Source organism: Nicotiana sylvestris, chromosome 3, assembly GCF_000393655.2.
Source record: "Nicotiana sylvestris chromosome 3, ASM39365v2, whole genome shotgun sequence".
Classification (NCBI taxonomy): domain Eukaryota; kingdom Viridiplantae; phylum Streptophyta; class Magnoliopsida; order Solanales; family Solanaceae; genus Nicotiana; species Nicotiana sylvestris.
In genome coordinates, this window is record NC_091059.1 from 152,864,948 (window position 1) to 152,890,833 (window position 25,886).

Sequence of the window (25,886 nt, forward strand, 5' to 3'; positions counted from 1 at the left end):
TACTGAAGTCTATCTCGTTTCAGGCAATCTCTCCCCGCCACTGGTGCTTCTGTCACTTCCTATGCAAATCATCTCTTTCCGAACAATCCATTTTCAAATGCATGATGCTCCTTTCAATTTCACTGCTTCCCAATTCATCAGCCTCATTCGCCACCGTAGCATTTGCCGTCCCAAAAATTCACAGTGTTTTCAGGCAGTCCATTCGATTTAAAGTCCATGCCTTCTTGAATAAACCACTGGACTCGAGCTCTGCACCGGCCTCTAATCGACCATCCATACTTGTCGACAGTCTCAGAGTCCTCGAATGGGACAAATTATGCGATTCCGTCGCTTCCTTCGCCGGCACTTCCTTAGGCAAAATAGCTCTCAAGGTTAACTTCCCGTGTAGTGCTTGCATGATGAATTGACTAATTGCTTCTCGTTGTAGCTCATTCCTGCACACACACACACATGTATATGTAGTTTGATTGTATGTATGTATGTGAGTGTGTGTCTATATATACATATGTGCATCGTATATGTGTACGAATATGTATGTGTTTGTGTATATATTTATATGTAAATACATAGTAATAATATTATTCTCAAAGGAATAGTGGTGCAGGAACAACTAGGGTACTTGAATCAAACATTTGAAGATAGCCTCAGACTCTTAGAGGAAACCAATGCTGCTGTAGAGATGAATAAGTACGGTGCCATGATGGACTTTAACGGCATTGATATCGAGCTGGTTGGTTCTCAATTTAGCTTATTGACCTGTGGTGTACTGGTTTTATTTAAAACTTAATCTGGGGAAACTCCTTGTAGTTGAAGTTCCTGCTTAAATTGCGAATGCTGCAGAATCATGTTGTCTGTTTCTCTACTGTTGTTGAAGGTCAAAACTGCCGTACAAGTTGCACGCAGAGGTTTTCCTGTCAGTGGGACTGAAGCAATGAACGTTGTAGCGCTACTGCAGTTTGTGGAAATGTTGCAGTCAAATGTCAAAGCTGCAATCAAGCAAGACGCAGAATGGTATCAGCGCTTTATGCCTCTCACAGAAATGGTAATACAATATGGTAACAATGAACTTGTCTGCAATCACATATGGCACGTTTGTCTCCAATTATTTTCTATATTTACTGCAGATTATGGAACTAACCATAAGCAGATCACTAGTGAGGTTCATACAACAATTAGTTGATGAAGATGGTTCCGTCAAGGATTCTGCGGTCTGTCCTCATTTTAATGAACTGCATTGATATTTCTGCTGTTTAACTATCTTTTTTAGCGTGTTCTGCATCTTCTATCATGCAGTGCAGTGACTCTGTTATTTACTGTGGTTATATTTGACTATTACTAGTCTTATTTGAATTACTTTGTGGTTTTAGAGCTCTTCCTTGAAACAATCTCGTGATCAAGTTCGCCTTCTCGAAAGAAAGGTAGAGATCATTCTTCCCTCTTCTATAGACTCTACTTCAGCAAAATTGGTGGTTATTACTTTTCTGAAACTTCTTCCTGCTTGAAAATATTTGCTTTAGGAATATTTTTGATTCAAAATTTGGTTTTTGTGAGCCAGTGCATATTACTTTAGTTTATCTGTCATCAGTTTATGTGTCCAGCCATAAGCATAATCTCTTTAGTTGGAGTAAATTGTTAAAATCAAAGACTAGTATATTACTATATTATCATGTGGCATGCATACTCTTAAGATGGTGGGCTAACATTGTACGTTGTTATGTCGTTAATTCTTTAACTGTTACAAAGGAAAGTCAGTAAATCTTGTGGTTGCATATCTGAACTGACAGCCTTAACATTAGACAGAAGATAGGGATAGTGGAGGTGATAAATCCATTCTACGACAGCCTCTAGGTTGTTACCAAGGCATATACCTTTTCATATCTAAAATCCCATCCCGGTTTGTAATTGTTACCAAATTCATCTCTATATGGAGAAAATTAATACTCCCTACCATGCAGTGCGGCTGATGCAAGTTTGATCTCTTGTCTCTGGGTATGGAGTAGGCATAGTAATAAAGTTTGGATGTCCTTTGGGACGAGAACATCTAGAAAGCGATAGAGGGATTGCAGGAATTATTATCTTCAATAAAAGCATCAATTCTTACACATGTCAGGAACCATTTGCTTATTTGCCCTGGCAATGGACGCACTGACACACCATATCCAAGGGGAGGTGCCATGGTGTACGTTATTCGCCGATGATATTGTTCTGATCAATGAGACGCGAGGCGGTGTTAACGAGAGGTTGGAGGTCTGGAGATAGACCCTTGAGTCTAAAGGTTTCAAGTTGAGCAGCACTAAGACAGAATACGTGGAGTGCAAGTTTAGCGGCGTTTCGGGAGAAGTGGACATGTGCGTAAGGCTTGACTCTCAAGTCATTCCCAAGAAAGGGAGCTTCAAGTACCTGGGGTCGGTTATCCAGGAGGATGAGGAGATTGATGAGGATGTTACGCACCGTATAGGGGTGGGGTGAATGAAATGGAGGCTAGTGTCTGGTGTCTTGTGCGACAGGAAGGTGCCCCCGAAACTTAAAGGTAAGTTTTATAGAGCGGTGGTTAGACCGACCATGATGTATGGTGTTGAGTGTTAGCCGGTCAAGAATTCTCATATCCAGAAGATGAAAGTTGCAGAAATGAGGATGTTGAGATGGATATGCGGGCACACTAGGCTGGATAATATTAGGAATGAAGATATCCGGGTGAAGGTGAGCGTAGCCTCCCAGAGAAGACAAGATGCAGGAAGCTAGGCTTAGATGGTTTGGGCACGTGCGGAGGAGAAGCATGAATGCCACGGTTAGGAGATGTGAACGGCTGGCTTGACGGGTGTGAGAAAAGGTAGAGGGCGGCCAAAGAAATATTGGGAGAGGTGATCTGGCAGGACCTGGTCCGGCTTCAGATTTCCGAGGACATGACACTTGATAGGAAGTTGTGAAGGGCGAGCACTAAGGTTGTAGGTTAGGAAGTAGGAGGCTAGCATGGGTTCTGTCTTAGGCTGCTAGTGGCTTCAGTTGTGTCCACATTACTTCTTTAGGGCTGCAGGGTAAGTCGTAGGAGGCTAGTCCAAGAGTGTAGTGTCTTAGGATGCTAGTGGCTCTTGTTGTATCCATATTACTCCATTGTGCCTGTAGTACTGTGCCATTATTACTGCTTATTGTTATTGCTTTTCTCTCTATTTTCTGGTTATTACGCTGTTGATGTTATCTTTCTTTCTTTCTTGCTTCCTCTGATATTACTGCGCCACTGTCTCTTCTTATCTTCTTGAGTCGAGGATCTATCGGAAACAACCTCTCTATTCCTCCAGAGTAGGGGTAAGGTCTGCGTACACACTACCCTCCCCAGACCCCACTTGTGGGATTCCATTGGGTTATTGTTGTCAGGAACCATTTGCCTCTTTGTTGTACTTCTGTTAGGGGAATACCCACATTGCTGACTGGGTGTGAGATTTGTCTGTTCTTGATGTTTCCTGCCCCTAAATTCTCTGCTTGGACACTAACCTATTGCATTCTCTTGCATCTTCAGTTATACCAGTTGATGGAGAGCATAATCAGGAACGGAGTGGAAGAAGTGTCTTCTATGGTAATCCGGCCTTTGTCCTATTCATTCAGTTCCACTGGCTTTCCACATATTATTTAGAAACTTAAGCTTTGAATGTGGTGATGAAATAAAAGAGTTTCTCTACCTGAGAGTGTGACCTTAACAGTTGGATGAGGGTGTACCTTTCTGGATTTGTCATAGCACCTTGTGAACCTGATATGTTTACTCAGGAAGTGAGTGAAATTGATGGCAGATGGTGCATTAGATCAGGATTTAATCAGCGAATGACCTTTGAAGGGCTATTGTTGTCCAGGTGTGTTAATATCTTAAAGTTTCCTCAATCCTCCCTTATTGGGGCTTATGTAAATAACTATGTATAATGTTTGTACATTTTCTTGTCTTTTCTGTCCCTATGTCGAAAGCTCGATATTGGTAGAACATGCTAAGCAGAAGTTGGTGACATCATATATTAGGAAATGACATAAGCAAAGAATTACTGCTTTGACTAAATTCCACATTTCATGAGGAACTTGTCAGAAGCTCCTGTTGCTGAAATTGAGTTTGAATTATCCATTTGTTTCATTTCCTTCCTGCAGGAATTCCACGGTTTTATGGCATTGTAATTCTACTGTTGCATTATACTGTGCTCGATATATTGAAAAATAAAACAGGTGCTTATAGAAAGGACGAGAAACACAAGCTTCTCAAAACCCTCTGATATGGCATTATCTAATGACCAATTCAAAAACAGTTCTAATTCTCCGAACTACTGTTTGATAGCTTGTAAGATTCGTTGCACAAAAGCTGGATAAATCCCTTTTACAAGCTGTAGACGAGCTATCAGGAAACTCTTGGAATTGCATTCAATCAGCTATATAAAATTTGATCCTGTTAAAAAGAGTTTCAAATTCGATTGGTTTAGGTACTCCAGAAAGTGCATAAAAAATAGCATGATGTTTTCAATAGGGGATGAGATGCTCTAATCTTTCAAGGTCTATTTCTTCCACTCCAAATTGTTGTGGGATTACTATAAAATGCAGTCACTACATCCAAAAGTTGCAAAAAAAAAAAAAAAGTTTGTCCTGACTTTCTATACAAGAGTTTCTATGAACTGTAACACGTTTTCTTTGATGTTAACAAAAAAACGAAAAGCACTAAGAAAATGCTGTGATTGCATCCAAAATTGTTGCAGGATTACTTTCCAAGCCTCATCTCTCTTTTTGCTAATGTTTCTTGCCCTGCTTCAGAAAGGGTTATTCACATTGCCTGGCATATCCAAGTGAATTCCCCTTGAATTAAGCATCATTTTCCACTGTCTTGATGCAATTTCAAACTACTGCATCTTCCCCTGCTTGGTACTCGTCAAGCACCAACTAGTGTGTTGAGACTTCTTTTTTCTCAAATTGTATGCTGTAAGAATATGCAAGAATAGCTTGCAATGCTCTTGTTTGCTCCAAGAAGGTTGATACTTGGGTGCTGTAGACTCCAAAAGAGCCTCCTCTGGAAAGTGCAGCATTTCCTTTTACAAAAAGATTCATGAGGCAGTTCAATAGAGTTTTCCATTTCCAGCAGCCCTTTCGTCTCCCCCTGATTCTCTTAGCAAGTTGGTTATACATTATTGCACCTATGTAAATTCATTTATTCACTCATTTAAAATAAACAAGCTATTATTACCCTCAGTTAAGCCCAAAAGTCGTACTTATCATATTCAGATAGTGATTTCTTGGGCCATCTAATATTTTACATGTTTTGTGGGAAAAAAAAGAACTGCTGCTAGATCCATGGATAAGTTTGACATTATTCATGTCATAAATGCCTCACCTGTATAGTATAATCCATATTCTCTGAGCGGTGATAGTCAATTTCAGTGCTTCAGGTACTGGAAGTGTTGTAGAACCTCTCTCAGCAGTTCCAATGAATGATGCACTCCAGCAAGCCAAGGCATCTGTGGCAAAGGCTGAAGCTGATGTGCTCCTGAAGATAACACAAAAGGTTTTGCTTAACTTATGCTTCTCCCCCCTTGTGTTGTCTTATATGGATATTAACCAGTGGTTTCTTATTTCTACGCAGATGCAAGAAGAAATTGATAACATAGAAAGCATTTTCAGCGTTATGGTTAGGCTTGATGTGGTAGGTTCTATTACTTTAAATTATAAACTTTCTTGTACCTCTACTTATTTCGTTTTTAATTATGTTTTCTTCTGATATCTGTATTTTATTTATAAGACTGGATCTATATGTTTATTTGATACTATATATGCTACCCAAAACGAACTTCAGATTGGTTGGAGATAGATTTTGAAATGGTTTTATAAGGCTCTGGATCCTATACTATTAACAACTTCAGCATAAGCTTTTGTGTTAAGTGAGAATGAGATCTGGTTGGCTGGAGTTGGGGCGTCCAACAATGATCCTGTTATACCTTTCTGATTGAGTACTAATTTTTTAAGCAGATATACTATGCCAATTGTTACTGTCTCCATTTTTTTATAAAATGTCATAATATGACTGGTAACACTTGAATAATCTAAAGTTCCTAGAAATATTTATTGGTCCTCGCATCCTTAACAAATTCGAAGATGTTTGACATTGCCGTCTGATGCCTGTCAATTTAATGCTCTTTGATCTATTATGTCGAGTAGAACATTGTTCGCCCACTTAGTCGGATTTATTTGATGTCGTATATATTGAGTGTTTATTTTATGTTGTTACTGATGCTGTTTATGTTCCATTGTCATTCTCATATCCACAGATCAACGCAAGAGCACGATATAGTCTTGCATTTGGAGGCGCTTGTCCAGACTTATTTTTGCAACAAGATAAGGATAGCTTTTCAGGTACTGATGCTTCATTGGTGGCAAGAACCTCAGTGGCACTGCATCCTACACGGAGGAAATGGACAATGTATCTGCCGAAAGCTTATCATCCTTTATTAGTTCAAAAACATCAGCAGGCTCTACAGAAGGCCATGAAAGATGTCAAGAACGCTAATGCTGTAAGTCACTCTCCATATCACATGCATATGGAACATGGAAAAGTGTTTGATTCTCCAAGCATTTCAAAAGGCTCCCTCTTATAGCCTGTCTTTGGAATATGGACAGATTGCAACATAATCAGGTGCATCAGGCAATCTCTCTTTATGGTGGTCTTTATTTTATTAGAGAACAAGAATAGCCATAGGTTTCCTACATGAACTCCTTCTATTTGAGTTGGAAGCTAAAAGAGTGTCGAGATTATAGCCGAGTTTCATGAAGTATATAAAGATTTGCTATTACAAAATTCATGAATTTATCATCATTGCTTTTGTGCCGCTGGACCTCCTTTTGGATTTAAGCATTAGCAACTTGTGTGAGTGGTTAAGCTTTAGTAAGATGGTGCTCTTTGTCTTTTCTCTTTTTCCTTTTGAAACCTTTGCAAAAGATGTTGTGGGTTTCATTTACCTGGCCAGCTCATATGCATGGCAGTTGAATTACTACTATGTATGATTCGGGTGTGATTGTGGATTCTTTAAGGGTGGGATATGGCTTTTGGTAAGCCTGTTCCACTTCCATCTCTATTAATTATTATCTTATATGGCCACCTTGGAGTAGACCTTCCTTGACTAAATAACGCAACTTGTGAAGTTGATAAAGTCTGAGGTTGAGAGTCTGGTGGAGGTCTTAGAAGTGGAAAGTGGATTTCAGTGGGATTTTTTTTGTATTCCTCTTTTTCTTTTTATTCCTTTCAATTTTCAAATCGTTATTAGGTTTGAGAGAGAACTTTGAGAAAGTTTTGTTGGGACATAAGTTGTTAGAGACTCTATACAGCTCTATTTTGGATGAAACAGTTACTGCTGCTGTTAACATCTGCGAATAAATTTATACAGGCCTTACTAGAATTGTCAATCTAGAGAGCCATGGCAATGCATCATAACAGTTAGATGCTTTTCAATGTTTTGAATAGCCTTTCTTCTCATATTCTATCATATGTCAGCTCCGTTTGCTGTATTCTCGTAACAGTTTTAAGTAATTTTAATCGTTGTGATAACTTAGGGTTGATTTGTGCTTAGTTGAATTACTTTGAGTTCACTAAGAGTTCAGTTTGGTGTTTTGTGTATAGGAAATTAGGAGGAGGAAGCAGCAGGGAGAAAACATTATTTTGAGAGAAGAAACCAATATGAATTTGCAGTCCTTGGAAGCAAAAGTAATGTTTTTTAACATGATCACTGAATTTGACGGTGAATGCAAAATTTCCATTGTAGATGAATGAGGTACTTTACCTGTTAACTTCAGGTTGCTAAGATGAAAGAGGAACCCCCTGTTCCTGTTGACATATATGTTGCTCAGAACACTCGAGTTCTGGTTATAACTGGTCCGAATACTGGGGGTAAAACCATTTGCTTGAAGACTGTGGGTTTGGCTGCTTTGATGGCAAAATCTGGTCAGCACAAATACTATATATTTTACTTTGTTCATCAAGTCAACAACTCACAAAACGCAAACATTCCTTATACCTCAATATATTTACTAGACAATATATAATGAAACATCAGAAGTCATAATTACCAGTATCCTATACAAAGAGGTAATGATCACCTGTCAAAAACAGAAAAGAGAGGTAGTTTTAGTTACTTTCCCAAGGTAAGTTACAGCTAGTATTCCAAGTTATAACTTTCATTTTTTATTACTCAATGCCGGTAATTTTTACCCCCTCAGACTAGTTAACAGCCCATATGATCTCTTTTAGTGGGGGAAACAGTCATTCAAGACCAACCTTGTCCGACTCTGAAACATCTTAAGTTTTGCAGTAATCCTTCATTCATTAATTTCATTTTGCTCACTCTTTAGCAGGACCATCAGTATAGCCAACGTAAATTGGGGTACAAAAATTGTATACATGCCTGACATCCTGTCCAACTTCATTTCTCTGCCTTGATATTATCCTAATATTGAGTTTGCAGTTCTGCCAAATGATTATTGGCAGCTTCTCTTGGCCATGTTTCTTGTTCCTCCTGAAATCACATGCTACTTATACTAGCGCACCTCGACTATTCCACGAGTTATATGCATCCTCTCACCAATACAGGTTTTCGGTCTGGATAACTCTGCTCATAAAAAGGCTTAGACAGATGGGAAGAAATCACCTAACTTTTTCTGCCCTTTTTGGGATTCAAACCCTGGTTCCCATGATCTTCGTTCCAGCTTCATTGACCGTTAGGCCACACCATTGTGCACCTAAAATGCATTGCGCCTAACTTCATTGCTGCTGTCTTCGCAGCGACTCTTCATATCACACTTTATTGGCACTGCCTAATTTCCATATGAAAATCATCTTTGACAACAATAAAATCACTAACTGCATCAAGCTTTCTCAGTACATTTTAGAGGTATAATGAGAAAGGGAAATAAAGAAGGCGATTGCTTAGCAGAATTATGTAATCAAACTTAGATTACGGTGATAGAAGAAGAGCTGGTGCACAAATTGTTGTTGATATTATAACTTCTGATATGCATAATAATCATCTGAAAGAAGATATTTCTATTTGAATAGCTTGTTATAGCTGGTCATAGAACTTATGGGAGATTACTTTCGGGAACCTCAAGCACTAATGCTTAAGCCTCATCTCAAAAGTAACTCTTGAAGGAGGTGATTTATTGGTCTTTTAGCTTGAAAGCATCTGAACTTGAATACTATTGGGTTGGGATTAGTTGATTGTTGACTCGTGAAAAGATACTCAGAAACTTTTTCCTTTTTTTTTTCTTTTGTAAGAAAGTTTGCTCTCAGGTTGAATCACCTAGAGCATCATTGTATTTAGAACAAAGAGAATGTGAGAAGAGAATAGGCTATTTTCTCATAATATTATCTATATACCTTTTCCTATGTTGTTTCAACTTTGTTATTACCATTATTTCTTCTTTGTCATCCTTAGGATTTCTGTTGTCATCCTTAGGATTTCTGTTTGTCATTTATGCAAGAGGCGCTGTCTGAGAACACGAAGTCTAGGTGTTGCACTAAAGTATGTGTATTTATGTATTTTTATATTGATGTGCATAACTTTTAAAGTCGCACTAGATTTGCAGGTCTTTATGTGTTAGCATCAGAACCTGTGAAGATCCCTTGGTTTGATTTTGTATTTGCTGATATTGGTGATGAACAGTCCTTAACCCAATCACTGTCTACCTTCTCGGGGCATCTGAAACAAATTAGTGTAAGTTAATGAAGTTCCTTCTGGAATTTTTGGCATTTCCTTTACTAGCCTGACATGATGTGGCCAAGTAGATTCGTCGCTTCTTACCCTTTACCTTGAGGATGAACATTTGAAGCTATATATAATCAAGAAATTATCTAGATTGTACATGTATAAAGGCCCTTGTTTAACTTAAATATCGACCACCATCCTGGTAGATGCTCTGCTTTTGTAGTGTAGGAACTATAGATCTGGTTTATATTGCAGCTCTTCCGGAGTAAAGCACACGCATAGTAATAATGCGACGAAAGTGAGCAGCATCATCTTACGTACACATGTTACATTACCTAAACCTGCTAACTTTTTTGCATGGAAGTTCTTGTCATAAAGGGGGAGAGAGGAAGGATTCCTTTTGTTTGTACGAACTCTCAGGTGATTGTTAATTACAGACAGTCGACCGATTGTGGATAAATAAGGAGGCTTATCCAGTGTGTAGTCAAGATAGTACCGTGGAAGGTAGATTCATATTTGAAATGGTATGAGCTTAATCAAGGAAGGTGTATTAGACCACCTATTGGAAAGAAGGGATATTACAAGAAATGAATAGGAAGAGCCAAAGAGGAGGGTCCAAAGTTAAAACTGATATAGTTGTACTCCCTCTTTTCTGAATTTCACTTACATAATTCTATATTTTGAGGTTCAAGTTGATTACACTTGTCATCATTTCCAGTATAGTGATTCAAGGACTTTTTTTTTCTTCTTTTTTTTAAGAAAAAGAACACTTTGAAAAGTTATAAATGATAAAACTGTCAGTATCAGAAAGGGAGCCTTGGAGCAATGATAAAGTTGTCTCCGTGTAACCTATAGGTCACGGGTTCGAGCTGTGGAAGCAGCCAATAATGTTTACATTAGGGTAGACTGTCTACATCATACCCCTTGGGATGCGACCTTTCTCTGGACCCTGCGTGAACGCGGGATGCCTTGTGCACCGGGCTGCCCTTTTTTTTTTTGGTCAGTATCAGATCAAAATATTGGAAGGTGTTTGATAACTTAGGGGCATGTTAGTCTGTCAAAAGCTAACTAGGTTGAATGAACTGGGACAGAAGGTGAAAACATTAGATTATAACTTTGGCGAAATAGTGAACATCCCTGCATGGAGCTGACAGAAAAAACAGATTATCTGTTGATGAGATGATAATGCTTAGCTTGACTGGCATGTGCTATCCAAGTTGTAACCATGCAGATGGCCTAGCATTCTGTATTGCTACTCTGTATGCTTACTGAATCAGTAGATATGGTTATAAGATGCTTAATGTTATAATAGGCTGTTTCTGCTTCCTAGGAATTCTTTAGCATCTTGCACAGGAGGCCTGTTTACCAGGCTATCAGCTACCTTGATGGATTGATTTAGCAGAATTTGGCTCATTAGCACTTTAATGGTTTTATGAGGTGCTAGATCTTTGTCCAATATTAGATTATTTATTGTCCATGATTCTGGATGATTTTGCAAAAAGGTTCAGGAATGCTTTTTCTTCCTTTTCAAATGCTCTGTTGACTTCCTTTTCCTAAGGTCTTCTTTTTCACGAGGTCAATATTCAAACTAATTTTAAGGTCGAACCTTTAAGGCAAAATGTAACATAAGCTTAAATTTACTGTTACCATTCTTGATCAAAGACAAATCCAATTTAGTGCACTCATCAACTAGTTGAACTCTTGAATGTGTCTCTAATGATATTGGCAATTATTGTCCAGCTACAGTTAATGTTTATGAATTTAAAGTGTTCCTTTTAGATCCAAATGCAGAAATTTTATACAATTTCTTGTCAAATGCAGAAAATCCGGTCTCACTCAACAGACATGTCACTTGTGCTATTAGATGAAGTATGTACTGGGACTTCAGCAGTTATTCATTGTTCTTCCAGAGGCACAACCATATTGTTGCTATGAACAAGTGAAATTATGCATGGAAAGAATGGACATTTTCCTTCATAAAGACCATACTGTATCTTGCAGGTAGGGGCTGGGACAAATCCTCTAGAAGGAGCTGCACTTGGGATGTCACTACTGGAATCTTTTGCAGAAGCTGGGAGTTTGTTGACTATAGCTACAACACATCATGGAGAACTTAAAACCCTTAAATACAGGTGCTCAATGCTAAGATGGAACTTTTATTTGTGACAAAAGACTCACTTCCTCTAACATCTTGGTGCTACAATGTACTTGACAGCAATCATGCCTTTGAAAATGCATGTATGGAGTTTGACGAAATGAAGTTGAAACCAACTTATAGGATTCTTTGGGGAATACCAGGTTGTCCTTGTATCCATGTGGTAGTTTCTTGATTAGCTTGGAGTTTCTTACCTGATGACTGATAATAGGATGTCATGTTACTTCTTCTGGCGAAAAGAAGAGAAGAAATACTTCTTACTTGGGCTTAAAAAGAAAAAGATGATACCTCTTTGGTCTCCGATCAAATTTTGCAGTGTCACAATCTCAATGTCACAAAATATTCTTGAAATGCAGTTCCTTTTATTATACTCTCTACTCTTATACTTAAGCCAGTTATTGAAAACCTATAAACTTTCAATCATCAATAGATATTCCTCAGATAAATCGTTTTCATCTCATCATAGAAATATTACCAAGTAAAACCATGGTATACTTTGTATCAATCAATTTGTACTCTTATGTTATTGAATCACCATGGAATTTTGGGATTGCACCATTCTGTACAAATAAATATGCAGATATTCACTGATAAATCGTTTTTTCGGGTTCAAATATATTTTGCACTATCACATATGTAAATACTCACCCCGTCTCCAAAAACTGGACCTACTTAGAAGTTGTAGAGTCAAGAGCTTTCTTGTTTCACCATTATTTTTTAATTATTTCTAGTATTTTGAACTCTTACATATGTGTTTAAAATTTCTTCTTATGCATTTTCCACATGTACAGAATTCAAATTAATAGACATTTGAACCGGGACTGGGTTAGCTGATGCACTACATATCCAGTTACCTTTTATGTGACTGGTGAAAGGGGCAGGGGTACAATTACAAGAGAAATCAAGTAATTGCATATTATATTATCAATTGACAAATTTCGGAGGATATTCTCTCCATTCGTGAATTTTTTAACAATCTACAGTAGATAGTTTTTGATGTCTTCTTATCATTTAGTGATCTTGTCGTTGAGTTATTTGGTAGAATTTCTTATTTTCAGACTTCTCCAACTGCAGGACGGTCAAATGCAATCAATATAGCCGAAAGGCTCAGGATACCTGATATCATTGTGCACAAGGCTCGTGAACTTTACGGAGCTGCTAGTGCAGAAATCAATGAGGTACTTGCATATAATACCATTAACTTTTGTATTCTGGATTTTGATACTTGTAATTGATTAAAGATTTGCATGGAATGTTAGTTGTCTGCCTTATATTGCTAATGTGCATACATCCTTTTAATTTTTGTTCCATATATAGATGGCTTTCAAAGATCCTAGATTTATTGCCACTCTGTAGAAACATCTGTCCAAGAAATTTGCTGACCTTTGTTTAGCTTCTGCTGATTTTAGTTTCATTATTAATTTCAATTGGTACTGGAAATCAAAAGAACCTTCTCATCATATTGTCTAGTTTTAGAATTATGCACAAGAAAAGTATTTAGTTCAGACACAATGAAAGTAAGTCCTTATGACATCATATTTGTGCATCTGAACATACATGAATTCTGTTTTTCTTTAGCACTTCGATTTGTACTGACTAGCAAGTGCTTTTCTTAGACGTTTATTAACATTGCACTGCAGGTTATACTTGACATGGAGAGGTTTAAGCAGAACTTTCACGAGCAAGTTCGTGAATCACAGCATCTTCTGAAGTGAGGATCCTTTGCTTACCTTAGCTGAATTGGCATGAAATTTCATCCAAAAAGCAATCTCCACTTTAATGCTGAATCCCATATAGCCTCAGAATTCACCAAAATAGATTTATCCTCCCTTGTGCAGTAGTTTTGGTCGTTGAAACTGTTTCAAGATTGATTTGGTTCCATTATGGATCTCAATCTTCTCTGCATTGGTAGGTGTTTAGCGGAGGATCTGTTCCAACCTAGTCAAGGAGAAACAAATTAAAGTAAATCATGGCACTCTATGGCAATCAGTTACCTTGTCCCTTGGTACTGGATAGTCTAATACTAGTTGGCATCTACCTGAACCTAAGATGCTAGAGTGAGAGACGTGTGTGTGAATATAGAGAAAAAGGGACGATATGGGGTAGTAGAAGGTAATTGAAATATGGTAATTAGGGTAACTCCCACCTGCAAAAGCTGGGAAATAGCGACAAAAGTCTTGCTTGGTCTGCAGAAGCAGAGTGCAAATCATGCAAGTTACGGTACTGGGGGAAGTAGTTGGTGAAATGTTTACCGGTGGTAGATTTGGTGGAAGTTTGATGGAAAAGGTTTCAGGTTGAGCTTGATTTATGGTCTATGTTAGATATGCTGATGGTGGCTGGAAAATTTTGTGAAAGCAGTTCTAATCAATGCTATCACCAGAAATGCTCTGTTGCATTTTACATTCAATTAGTTTCATCATCTTGAAATGTAATCAGGAAGAAAGAATAAAGGAAAGAGAAACATAGAAAGCCAAGGAAAGTAAATGAGTTGTTTCCTATGTTGGAAAGCATGGAATGTTTGTCCAGTTTGTGTGCCAGTGGCTCTTGTAATAAGCACAAAGGTTAGGTTGCCTTTGTTTCATTAATCATAGATTTATATCCTTCAATGCTTCAATGAATGGGTAATAGTTAATACCATTGCATCCTTATTTCATACCATTAGGATTAGAAAGAAACAAAGAGGTTGTGTACTTGCATGATATAATTAGCAAGTAAATATGACGGTGTTTGTCATCTATCAATATTATTGAATCCCCTCTAATTCTGTCCACTTGAAAAACAATCTCCTCTACTTTTTATCTGAGATGTCAAACAACGAAAAGAGGGTAAATACTTCCAGAAGGGAGGAAATTCCATCAACCCCTCCATTTTTCATCCTTCCCCTTTCCTTTTTTAAGATTTCCTTTTGGCTGAGGCAAAAAAAGGGGAAAGGAAGGGTGTGATGATGATCATACCTTGACCCTTTACTTGCACTAAGTGAATCTCTTTGTTCCCTTTCTAGTTAACTCACATGTATGTAGAGGAAATTTGAGAACCTCATTTTCTAATAAGAAATTTCTTTAACAGGGAGCTGCTGCTTCATTGCACTTTCTCACCGTCTTATTATATGCGACTGTATTTGATTAGACCAGTGTTTAAGATGTTAATTTGACTCATTGCATCAGTGATAGTGGAAGAAAAATATTAAACGATGGTTGAAAGTTTAGTTTGATGGGAGAGGCATATCAAAGTTCAGATTTTAAAACTCTCTTTATGCTAGAAATTGAAACTAAAACGGAAAATGTCATATAAATTGAAACAAAGGGAGTAGCTTTATTTGATTGGGATCTCTGCTGGTCATTTACAATTTTAGAAGTTTTTGATGATTTAGAATATTTGACATTTCATTTCTTCAGGGATTCTGTATTTACCTAGGCAGCCTTTTGGTCTTTTTTCTTGTAGTAAACTGATTATTGAATATTAACTTTCTCACATGTATTTGTTCTCTGCCGATTTGGTTTAGACTCACTAAAGGTCTCCATAACAAGTTGCTTATAGCCCGAAAGACAGTGAAAGAACACAGCATTAATCAAAGATACAGAAAGGTACAAGAGATATCTGAGGCAGCAGCAGCTGCACGATCTTCCATTCAGAAGAGAGCACGAGAATATCGTGCAGTTTCAAGTCAACAATCCCAGAAAATACTGGAAAGTAATGGACAAACATCAGCTACAAAGAGTGAAGCTAAAGTGGAAAAAAGTAAAATTTCAGAGGCAACTCCTGCGGTGTTCTCTGCCAGTACATCCAGGTTACCTTTATCAGGTAACATAATATTCCTTTTTTAAAGCTTTTTGCATCTTTTTTTCTCCTTTATATCTTTTTTTGGTATTCATGTCAATGGTTTGCACACTTATATTATATTTCCTTTATTTACATGGGTCAAATATCCACTACTGTTGGTGATTATCTATTTTGCCTATGCTGCAGAAAGAAGGAAACTTCCAAGTGTTGGTGATTCAGTCTTTGTTCCTTCACTTAACAAGCAAGCTTTAGTCCTAAAAGTGGATCCTTCTAGAGAAGAACTATTAGTACAAGCTGGTAACATGAAGCTTAAGCTTAAAGTAACAGATGTATTCACCAGGTAGGTTTTTCAGAACTCCCTCCTGCAGTGAGAACTATCCTTGGGACTGGCACTTAAAACCCAGTCTCTCCCCACCTGCAATTGCTATGACGGAACAGTTAAACTTGCTTAACGTGGACAAAGAATGGTTGATGGGTATATGTTCTTACTGTTACGTTTTAATAATGAATAGTAGACTCGGGACATATTTGCATAGCCGAGTATATATATTTTTTCATCATAAGGTGTCGCCTGTGTCCTAAAGCAACATCCATTCATCCCTTGACGGAGCTTATATCCAGTTACCCGAGATGTATCTCATGCTATTTGACTAGGTAATACCATTAAGATCTTTGCACGTGTGGAAATGTACTAAAAGTTTGCAGCTGCGCCATCCTCACAATGTTTTGGTGTTTTAAAGGGAGGAGAAGGTTCCATCAAAGAATATGCCCAGTAAGCAAGCAGTAACTTTTAGCACATGCATATTGTCGCATGCGAGGAACTTTGTTGAAGTTGCTCTGTGGGTGATGCGAATGTTGTGGGAACTTCTGATTGGTCCTCGTTCAGTACTTGTTGGTTTTGAGCTTGTAAAGTCAACTGCTAGATTTTGTGTGACATTATATTATCAATTTTTTGTACTAGAGTTGCTTAGTTGCCTTGGCAGATGTGTGTACTTATTAACTCCGTTGTCCACAAAAAGATACATATTTTATACTTTCTACTTCCTTAATTGATATTAATGTCTACCTAATTAATTAGTCGCTATTTCCTATTTCCAACTTTAATAATCGATTTTGACTGCAGACTAAGAGTGTGAAGTCCTCACATGCAGTGCCGTCGTTACTTCAACTAGGTAATTACTCATTAATCTAAATGCCCGATGACGAGCATCACTATTTGGGTGCCGTTGTGCCAGCTAAAACAAATTTAAAAATGAGGGCAGAAGGTGCATGCATGTATCGCGTTTCCATGATATGAGACTTGGAGCATACATTTTGTATTCAAGGTTCTCCCATCACATCACATAAATAAAAGAACTGCAACTTGGATTGCAGACGATGTTCTTAACTGGAGTACAGAAGAGATGGACCAAGTTTGATTCCCTATTAGGCATTGAGAAGTATTGAAGAATTCTGTCTTATTCTTCTCCCTAAGTGTAATTCTTAAAAGTTCAGAACATAACTGAAGCACATTACTGAAGGATGCCATTACAAGGTACCCGAGCAGTTCAATGCAAATTGGATTGAATCTAAACTGCTCCATATAATATACTACGACTACTACAAGCTAATACGGCCGCCCATAATAGGATTATACAGATTAATTCAATTTGACATGAAGATGCCTAAGCCAACAGTATATAAACCTGCTGGCAGCAAGATAGAAATGCATTGCATCAAACAATCTGCTGGTTGTTCTCACCAGTTGCTGCAACCCATCCAAGTTCAGAACTGACGTCCAGAAAATAAAACACGAAAACAAGGAAATTGCAGCAGAGAAGTGAGAACATAGGAATTGGAACAAAGAGACACAAAAACAAGGGAAATGAAAAGTAAGTTACACGCAGTTTTAGGGGTGTACATAGGTCGGGTTGGTTCGGATTTTACAATTATCAAACCAAACTAATTGTGTCGGGTTATTAAATCTAAAGACCAAACCAAACCAATAAAACTCAGGTTTTTCACTCTCGATTTTTCTCGGGTTTTCTCGGATTTTCGGGTTATTCGGGTTTTTTCGGGGGGTTTTCCGGTAAAATCTTCGTACAACAAAATATATAAATTATGCTCAAAATATTTCTTTAGTCCTAGTAAGATACAACTATATAAAGTATTTTCCAAGAAAATAATACAAAATATGAGATATGTCATGACATTATCCTAAAATATTCAACAATAAAGACAATAAAATTATGTAATATAAATATTGCTAATTAAAAAGCCATAATAAAAATTAACATAATCTAAAAGTACTAAATCATGCTAAAATAAGTAGACTAATAAGGAAGTATTAATTACATGACTAAACGCTAAAGAAAAATAAAAATAAATTATGCATTTTTATCTAAATTATTGCAAAACAAAAAAAAGATATTCAATACATTCTCATTTGTAGTATTGAATTGAATGTCTTTTGTTAGTATTAGCATTGATTTGATTTTGGTTTGAGTTTTTGTAGCACTATTTAATTTACTAATGTTAATGGCTATAAAACTTATTGGAACATTCAAAAGTTCTAAGTCCAACCTTGAAATAATACCTTAAAAGATAAAATTATGAAATCTTTTAAGATATATTTATAAATTATATCACAATAAATATATCTAAAATATCTATATATGTAATGTCGGGTTGGTTTGGTTTCGGTTTGACTTTCTTTAGTTAAAACCAAACCAATTATGGTCGGGTTTTTTTTCCCAATACCAAACCAAATCAAACCAAACCATAGTCGGGTTTTTTTTCTCGGTTTGACTCGGGTTATCCCATTGGTGCGGTTTGTCGATTTTCGTTGTACACCCCTACGCAGTTCGAGTGACCAGAAATAGCTGCCTTTATTCACTGTCCTCCATACGTAAATTCTACTTCTCCCCCGCTTTTAAGGCCTCCTACTCCCTCCTCTCTAATTTACGGGAACACGTTTGATTGGACATGGAGTTTAAGAAAAAAGAAAGACTTTTAGAATTTGTGGTCCTAAACAAGTCAAAAGGGGGCACATAGTACTTGTGTGGTTATAAAAGCTTCTCATTAAAGGTAAAATTAAAAGTTTAAGCCAAATTATTTTCAAATTTAGAAATTGGTCATTCTTTTTTGGAACTGACCAAATAAAATAGGTTCACATAAATTAAAAAAGTATTTTTAATAGTAGTACTTTTTGGACAAACAAAGTTAGGTCTAGAAAGCCTAAGAGAAAGTTCAGGCAAAAGAACAAATCAGTATATTCTGGCAGCTATTCACTTGTTTTGTGATTTATTATGGTATCTACATACAGAGTACTCGAACAGCCTTAATTTTGTTATTGGCAGCTATAGCATCGGCATAAAACTCGAACCTAATCGTTGGATATCTTTTTTCCTCCTTTCCTTAACTGTGGAAAATTTGGTAGACACCAGTCTCATCTTAGTATTCTTCTAGTTTTTGCGCATCCACTTACATGGATCAATTGGTAAACTGATCATTTTTGGATTTTCTGTCGAGTAATCTCTTCTTTGAACTCAAATACGAGTTAATAAAGCAAATTAGTATTGACTAATTGAGGTCTTAACTTTTTCTTTTCCTAATGCTCTCATTTTTACTCACAGGGGCAGATGCACCTTGGTGTAAGCGGTGTCGATGACATCGCTTCGCCGGAAAAATTCAGTAAAAATATATAAATTATTAATATCCTGTTAAATAAGATGAAATGACGTTGATTAACAGATATATCTTGCTAGCTCTCTTGGTCATGCGTTCCTCTTTTATAGGAGAGATCATGGGTTCGAACTTCAGCAGCCTCTATTTTAAACCGAGTAAACTTTTGTATGCATTATCTGCTTAAAAATTTGTGTTCCATTAACAATATTTTTCCTCTAAGTATGTTCCATGGTACATTTTCTTTCTATCATTTTCTTAGGGGACGATGAAGCTGGTCCAAATCAATTTGCAAAGTCAAATAATGAAAGTTTTTAAGTGATTGTTTAGTGTTATATATAGAAAAAGTAGTTTTTAGTATTATTTCTAATAAGGATATTCTAAATACATTTCAAAAAATGAAAACTTGTCGAGTGGGGTTGTAGTACTCCAATATACTTGAATTCATTTTTTAATCAGATTCGAATTTGTATTATTTTAATGTGTAGCATTATAGTAATTTGTTTATTTGTTTATTTTTTTAATGCGACACCGCTTACAAAAAATTCTGTGTACGCCCCTGTTTACTCACTACTATCCAGAATCTATATATATATTTATATATAAAGTTGGGAATAGAAAATATGATGTGGCACCTCTCTAAGATTAGGATTGTCATTTATCTTTTTTCTCATTTTTTTGGGTAAAAAAAATCCTCATTCCTTTCAATTAACTCTTTAAAATTGATACACTTAATTTGGTATGTTAATCTTTGCAATTACTCAACATTTATCACTCTCTTTAATATTTAATTAATATTATAAACCTTTAAGAACATTATCATCATTTTACTAGAACGGATATGGCACAAAGAGTCTTTAAATCATTTTCATTCAATTTCTTTTATAATTCAACATTAGTTATCCTATTAATTACATCTCATTATGTCTCAAGAGTTACAAAAAACACTTCATAGCTATTTGCCTTTTTCTTTTTCAAAAACAAGCTGACGGATATGGCACAAAGAGTCCCTAAATCATTTTCATTCAATTTCTTTTATAATTCAAAATTATTATCTTATTTATTACATCTCAATATGTCTCAAGAGTTACAAAAAAACCTTCATATCCATTTGCTTTTTTCTTTTTTAAAAACAAGCTCTTCAACTCCCTTATGACTAAATTTCGTATCTTCACCTTCTCTATATAATAATCTCATACCTCCATTGTTTTGTGTATCCCTCACAAATTTCGAATCTGGCCATACTCCATAAAATGTGAACAAGACTCTCACTCTCAACTAACATGCGAGTGAGGTTTATTTTTTCCTCTTTTTATTTTTGCCTTTTTACTTTCTTTTTTTTCCTGTTAAGTAGTACTATTTTTTTCTGTATGTTGTAGACAATAAATTTGCGTCGAGAAAATAAAATCAAGACCGAAAAATATTGCAACAATTATAGTATTTTATTTCGAATATTTGAGTGTTACAATCTCTATGAATCCTCTTATTCTTCTTTTCAATAGTAAATAAATTCAAGGGCCTTTGAGCTTGATTTTGAATCTATATTTGTTGCCACGAACGATGATCTTGTTCTTGAGCTTGATTGCTTGGACTTGAACTTGATTTGGTCTTCGTTCTTGAGTTTGAACTTGATTTGTTCTTCGTTCTTGAGCTTGAACTTGATTTCTTGAAATTGAACTTAAAGCTTGAAACTTGTGGAGGAATTTGCAGCGTTTGATCTACGAGCTCTTTCTTGCTTCTTGTTATAACTTCTGGTGTCCTTTCTGAGTTATGAAGACCCCTATTTATAGTTGTGGAAGGGAAGAGTTGTGATAAGAACAAACTCTTTCCGACCAATCAAATTGAAGTATGACATGACTGCATTTGATTGGCCAGAACATGTCACTTGCACACGTGGCGCGATTTCATTGGCCTTTTAGCGTGACTGGACATGCCTTGTCATTTTGACACGTGACATGGTCCTATTGGCTCTTCCGCTTGACTTGGCGCGCCACATCATTTGACATGTTGCACCAAACTGGGCCTCTAGGAAGATGACATCTTGGGCTTAATAAAGTGGGCTCAATGGGCTAGCCCAATTAAATGGACTAGCCCAATGAATTAAGACTTATTTATTTAATCCATATATATTGGACTTATATAATTAATTCAATTATATTAGCCCATATATTTATTTGGACCAATATATCTTGAATTTAAAATATAGTCCAGATTATTTTATGAATTTAATTTTAATAAAATTTATATGCCTACAAATGCCCCCTACTTCAAGGCTTATCATAGCGTAGACTGATCGAGATTCAAGGATTAGACTTGAAGTACACGTAATATATATATATAATATATATATATTACTTGAAATCTATCCCGAAATAGAATCCTCACTTTCCTTGAATTAGGAAAAGTATTAACATGTTACTTGGATTGTATGAATATATGTAATGACCAACCATCAGTTACATTGGATATTAATGAAACTCTTTTTGCTCTTTGCAACAAAGAGACTTTCTATTTTTTTTATTCAACATAGAAATTCTTTACGTGGCCATCTTGATGGGAACAATTCTATTTGTATAAGCAATTGTCATCCACATATTACTAATTGTACACGAAGTGTTTTGCAAATTTCCAAATCCTACTTCAACTCAAAGTGGCCGAATTGATACTGACCAAAGATTAACCAGCCGTCAGTAACCAAATCCTTCGAGGAGACATATCATATTACTGATTCCCACATCGTTATTATGCCTTTGCAAGCCATCCTCGGCACTTGTATATATAGACGCATGCTCTCCAACCGTGAATATCAATATCCTCCGCTTGCAAGCTACCTTGTGTCAACGTTTGACTACTCGGAAGCATTGGCGCGAAGGTAATTTCTTCTTCTTTTCTTGTGCTTTTTTTGTTTTTTTCTGTTCCCCTTTTTTTGTAGGTCAAGCGAGAAAGATATGTTCTTGTTTAACAAGATGATTCACGCATGAAGAAGATAATCTTGGGGTGTGAGGGGATGAGTATTCATCCTTGCCCGATTCTTGGAGAGATTACTCTCAATGTGGCCCGATTCTTGGAGAGATTACTCTCAAAATGGCCCGATTCTTGGAGAGATTACTCTCAAAATGGCCCGATTCTTGGAGAGATTACTCTCAAAATGGCCCGATTCTTGGAGAGATTACTCTCAAAATGGCCCGATTCTTGGAGAGATTACTCTCGATGTGGCCTGATTCTTGGAGAGATTACTCTCAAAATGGTCTGATTCTTGGAGAGATTACTCTCAATGTGGCCCGATTCTTGGAGAGATTACTCTCAAAATGGCCCGATTCTTGGAGAGATTACTCTCAAAATGGCCCGACTACTGGAGAGAATACTCTCAATGTGGCCCAATTCTTGGAGAGATTACTCTCATAATGGCCCAGTTCTTGGAGAGACTACTCTCAAAATGGCCCGACTACCGGAGAGATTACTCTCAATGTGGCCCAATTCTTGGAGATATTACTCTCAAAATGGCCCGACAACCGGAGAGATTACTCTCAATGTGGCCCAAACTATCGACGATGCCAACTTAAGGTGCAAAGGGACTCATATGTCCACCTTAAGATTGGAAAGTTATAGTCCCTTTTAAGGACAAACCCACGAAGAGGCCAACTTAAGGTGCAAAGGGATTTATGTGTCCACCTTAAGATTGAAAAGTTATAGTTCCTTTTAAGGACAAACCTACGAAGAGGCCAACTTAAGGTGCAAAGGGACTTATATGTCCACCTTAAGATTGGAAAGTTATAAAGCTTCAACTTGAAGACGACATCGACTTGAACACTTGGAAAACTTTGAAGATTTGGCGGACTTTGCAAACTTTAACTCGAAGATTCAGAGGGCTTAAACAATTCAACTTTAAGATCGGCGAATTTGAAGAATGAAACTTGAAGACTTCAACTTGGGGGGTTAAATATTTTAACTTTAAGACCGGCGAATTTGAAGACTTCAACTTGAAGACCGACGGACTTGGAGACTTCAAATTTGAGACTTGGAGGGCCTAAATATTTCAACTTGAAGATCAGCGAATTTGAAGACTTCAACTTGAAGACCGACGGAGTTGAAGATTTCAAATTGGGGACTTCAACTTGAGTACCGACAGACTTGAAAAAATCAATTTATCATGGAGCGTTGCCCCTTTTAAATCAAATGAGATCAAATTTCCACAAGAGGATGACATTTCAGCTTAATTTTGCATTCCTCCATACTTCACTCGGACAACAATTGGGGCAATATGTATCTTTTGAACTTGTGCGACTGAACTTAGAATGAAACTCTAAGCTGCTACGTACCTCGGTGAAGAGGATCAAGTCATTCCGTAGTTCAGACTAGGTGATTTTTTATGTCCTAACTTTTGCCTAGGTCATCTCTTTCGAAGTTTTCAACCTAGCAGACTCCTTTTTTTTACGTCCTAACTTTTGCCTAGGCCGCCTCTTTCGAGATTTTCAACCTAGCGGATTTTTTTTTGGCCGTACACAGTTTATACTCTTGCGAGCCAGGAGTATAGCAACATGCAGTTTAGGCTCATACGTCGAAGAGCATTATGACTTGCAGTTTAGGCTCATACGTCGAGGAGCATTATGACTTGCAGTTTAGGCTCGTACGTCGAGGAGCATCATGACTTGCAATTTAGGCTCGTACATCGATGAGCATCATGACTTGCAGTTTAGGCTCGTACGTTGAGGAGCATCATGACTTGCAGTTTAGGCTCATACGTCGAGGAGCGTTGGGACTTGCAGTTTAGGCTCATACGTCGAGGAGCGTCATGACTTGCAACTTCATGGATAATACTTATTCAAAAACTTGCCGTTGATAGGGCCGATTCTCATACCATCTGCATCAACCAGCTTGTAATCCCCACTTGAATAAGCTTCTTGTACGACATATGGCCCATCCCATTTTGAAGTGAACATCCCTACAGGTTTATGGGAAGTAATTATGGGTCTTCGTATGGCAAGGACTTGATCTCCTACTTGAAAGGATCTCGGACGAACTTTTTTGTTGAAGGCGCGAGACAATCGAGCTTGATAACATTCAAGACTCTGTTGAGCTTCCAATCTCTTTTCATCAATAGCTTCCAACTCTACTAATCGAAGTCGAGCATTTTCTTCATCAGTGATCCCTTCTTGAATAGCCAGTCGTAACGAAGGTATTTGACGCTCCAGTGGCAAGACAGCTTCGACTCCATAAACGAGTGAATAAGGAGTCGCCTGTGTTGGCGTGCGATGAGTCGTTCTATATGCCCATAGAGCTTCTTCCATACGGTCATTCCAATCTCGTTTGGATTTAGAGACAACTTTCTTTAACAAGTTGCATAGAGTCTTGTTGAATGCCTCAGCTGGACCATTGGCGACAACATTGTACATCGAAGAGTTACGTTGCTTGAAGCCAAAAAGATCACAAATCCTGTTCATCAACCTATTATTGAATGAATTTCCATTATCCATTATTATGTAACGAGGTATGCCAAAGCGATAAATAATGTTTACTCGGATGAAACTTGCAACATTTTCCTTTTTTACTTCCTTAAGAGCAACAGCTTCAGCCCATTTTGAGAAGTAGTCAGTTGCAGCCAAGATGTATAGATGCCCACCAGAGGACTTTGGTAGTGGTCCAACAACATCCAATCCCCAAACGTCAAATAGCTAGGATGCAACAATTGGGTGCAACACTTTAGGAGGTTAATGAATAAAATTCGCATAGAATTGACAAGCCTTGCATCTTCGAGCGTAGTCCAAGCAATCTTTTACCATCGTTGGCCAATAATATCCCATCCTTTTTATATGGAAGTGGAGCTTTGGTCCGGACTGGTGTGACCCACATACCCCAGAATGTGCCTCTTGCAAAGCTTGGAGAGCTTCTTCTTCTCCTAGGCATCGCAAAAGTACTCCCTCAAACGACCTTCTAGATAAAGTATCCTTATAGTAAAGGAAGCAAAGTGCACGACAACGGATTTCAGTCCTCCTCCTCAGATTTTCTGGAAGTATCCCATAGCATAAGTAGTCGATGATGGGTTGTCGCCATTCTTCTTTCTCAACTTCAGAAACAGCAACAAGATACTTGAGTTCGTTTTCTTCACATTCGACCTCATTTGGCGGCGGTACTACCCATTTCTGGCAGACGGTAACTTGCACTTGGTCAGGCAGGGTTAATGATGAAGCTAGAGCAGCTAAAGCATCAGCCTTCTTATTTTCTTTCCTTGGTACATACTGAATAGTCACATCGCTGAGCCACCCCATCAACTTTTTTGCGTAATCATGATATGGGCGTAGTTCAGGCTTCTTGACCTCGTAACTACCCAAAAGCTGATTCACCACTAACTGGGAGTCACCAAAGACTTGCAATTGCAATTGCTTCATATCAACGGCCATTTCAAGCCCAAGTATTAATGTTTGATATTCAGCAACATTGTTAGAACATAGTTGTGTTAAGGTGAAGGAGTAGGGCAAGACTTCACCTTGAGGAGTGACAAATACTACGCCAGCCCCGGCTCCCCTACGATGCGCAGCACCATCAAAGTACATCTTCCATGGGGGTTGAACTTCAACGACCAT

At 37.4% G+C, this 25,886-nt stretch overlaps 2 protein-coding genes across 3 annotated transcripts; one reads left to right on the forward strand and one right to left on the reverse strand.

Moving 5' to 3' along the window:
* LOC104245681 (uncharacterized) lies at positions 1 to 16,695 on the forward strand. Of its 2 annotated transcripts, XR_715800.2 has the most exons (21): positions 1 to 371; positions 605 to 730; positions 875 to 1,042; positions 1,125 to 1,208; positions 1,368 to 1,418; positions 3,515 to 3,571; positions 3,760 to 3,842; positions 5,398 to 5,521; positions 5,600 to 5,659; positions 6,282 to 6,524; positions 7,628 to 7,711; positions 7,801 to 7,948; positions 9,589 to 9,716; positions 11,529 to 11,576; positions 11,709 to 11,839; positions 11,923 to 12,005; positions 12,937 to 13,040; positions 13,503 to 13,573; positions 15,365 to 15,663; positions 15,829 to 16,296; positions 16,383 to 16,695. XR_715800.2 is itself a non-coding variant. In XM_009801331.2 (20 exons), exons 1-20 carry the CDS (start codon positions 102 to 104, stop codon positions 15,984 to 15,986), a joined length of 2,520 nt encoding a protein of 839 aa, XP_009799633.1. In that variant the 5' UTR covers positions 1 to 101; the 3' UTR covers positions 15,987 to 16,695. The 2 variants fall into 2 exon arrangements, 1 of the variants encoding a protein (XP_009799633.1); XM_009801331.2 differs by having other exon boundaries at positions 15,829 to 16,695.
* On the reverse strand, positions 15,992 to 25,886 carry LOC138888195 (uncharacterized). The gene is made up of 4 exons (XM_070170012.1): positions 25,654 to 25,886; positions 25,158 to 25,557; positions 24,327 to 24,857; positions 15,992 to 16,057 (listed from the first exon to the last, which is right to left on the reverse strand). The coding sequence occupies exons 1-4, from the start codon at positions 25,884 to 25,886 to the stop codon at positions 15,992 to 15,994; spliced, it is 1,230 nt and encodes a 409-aa protein (XP_070026113.1).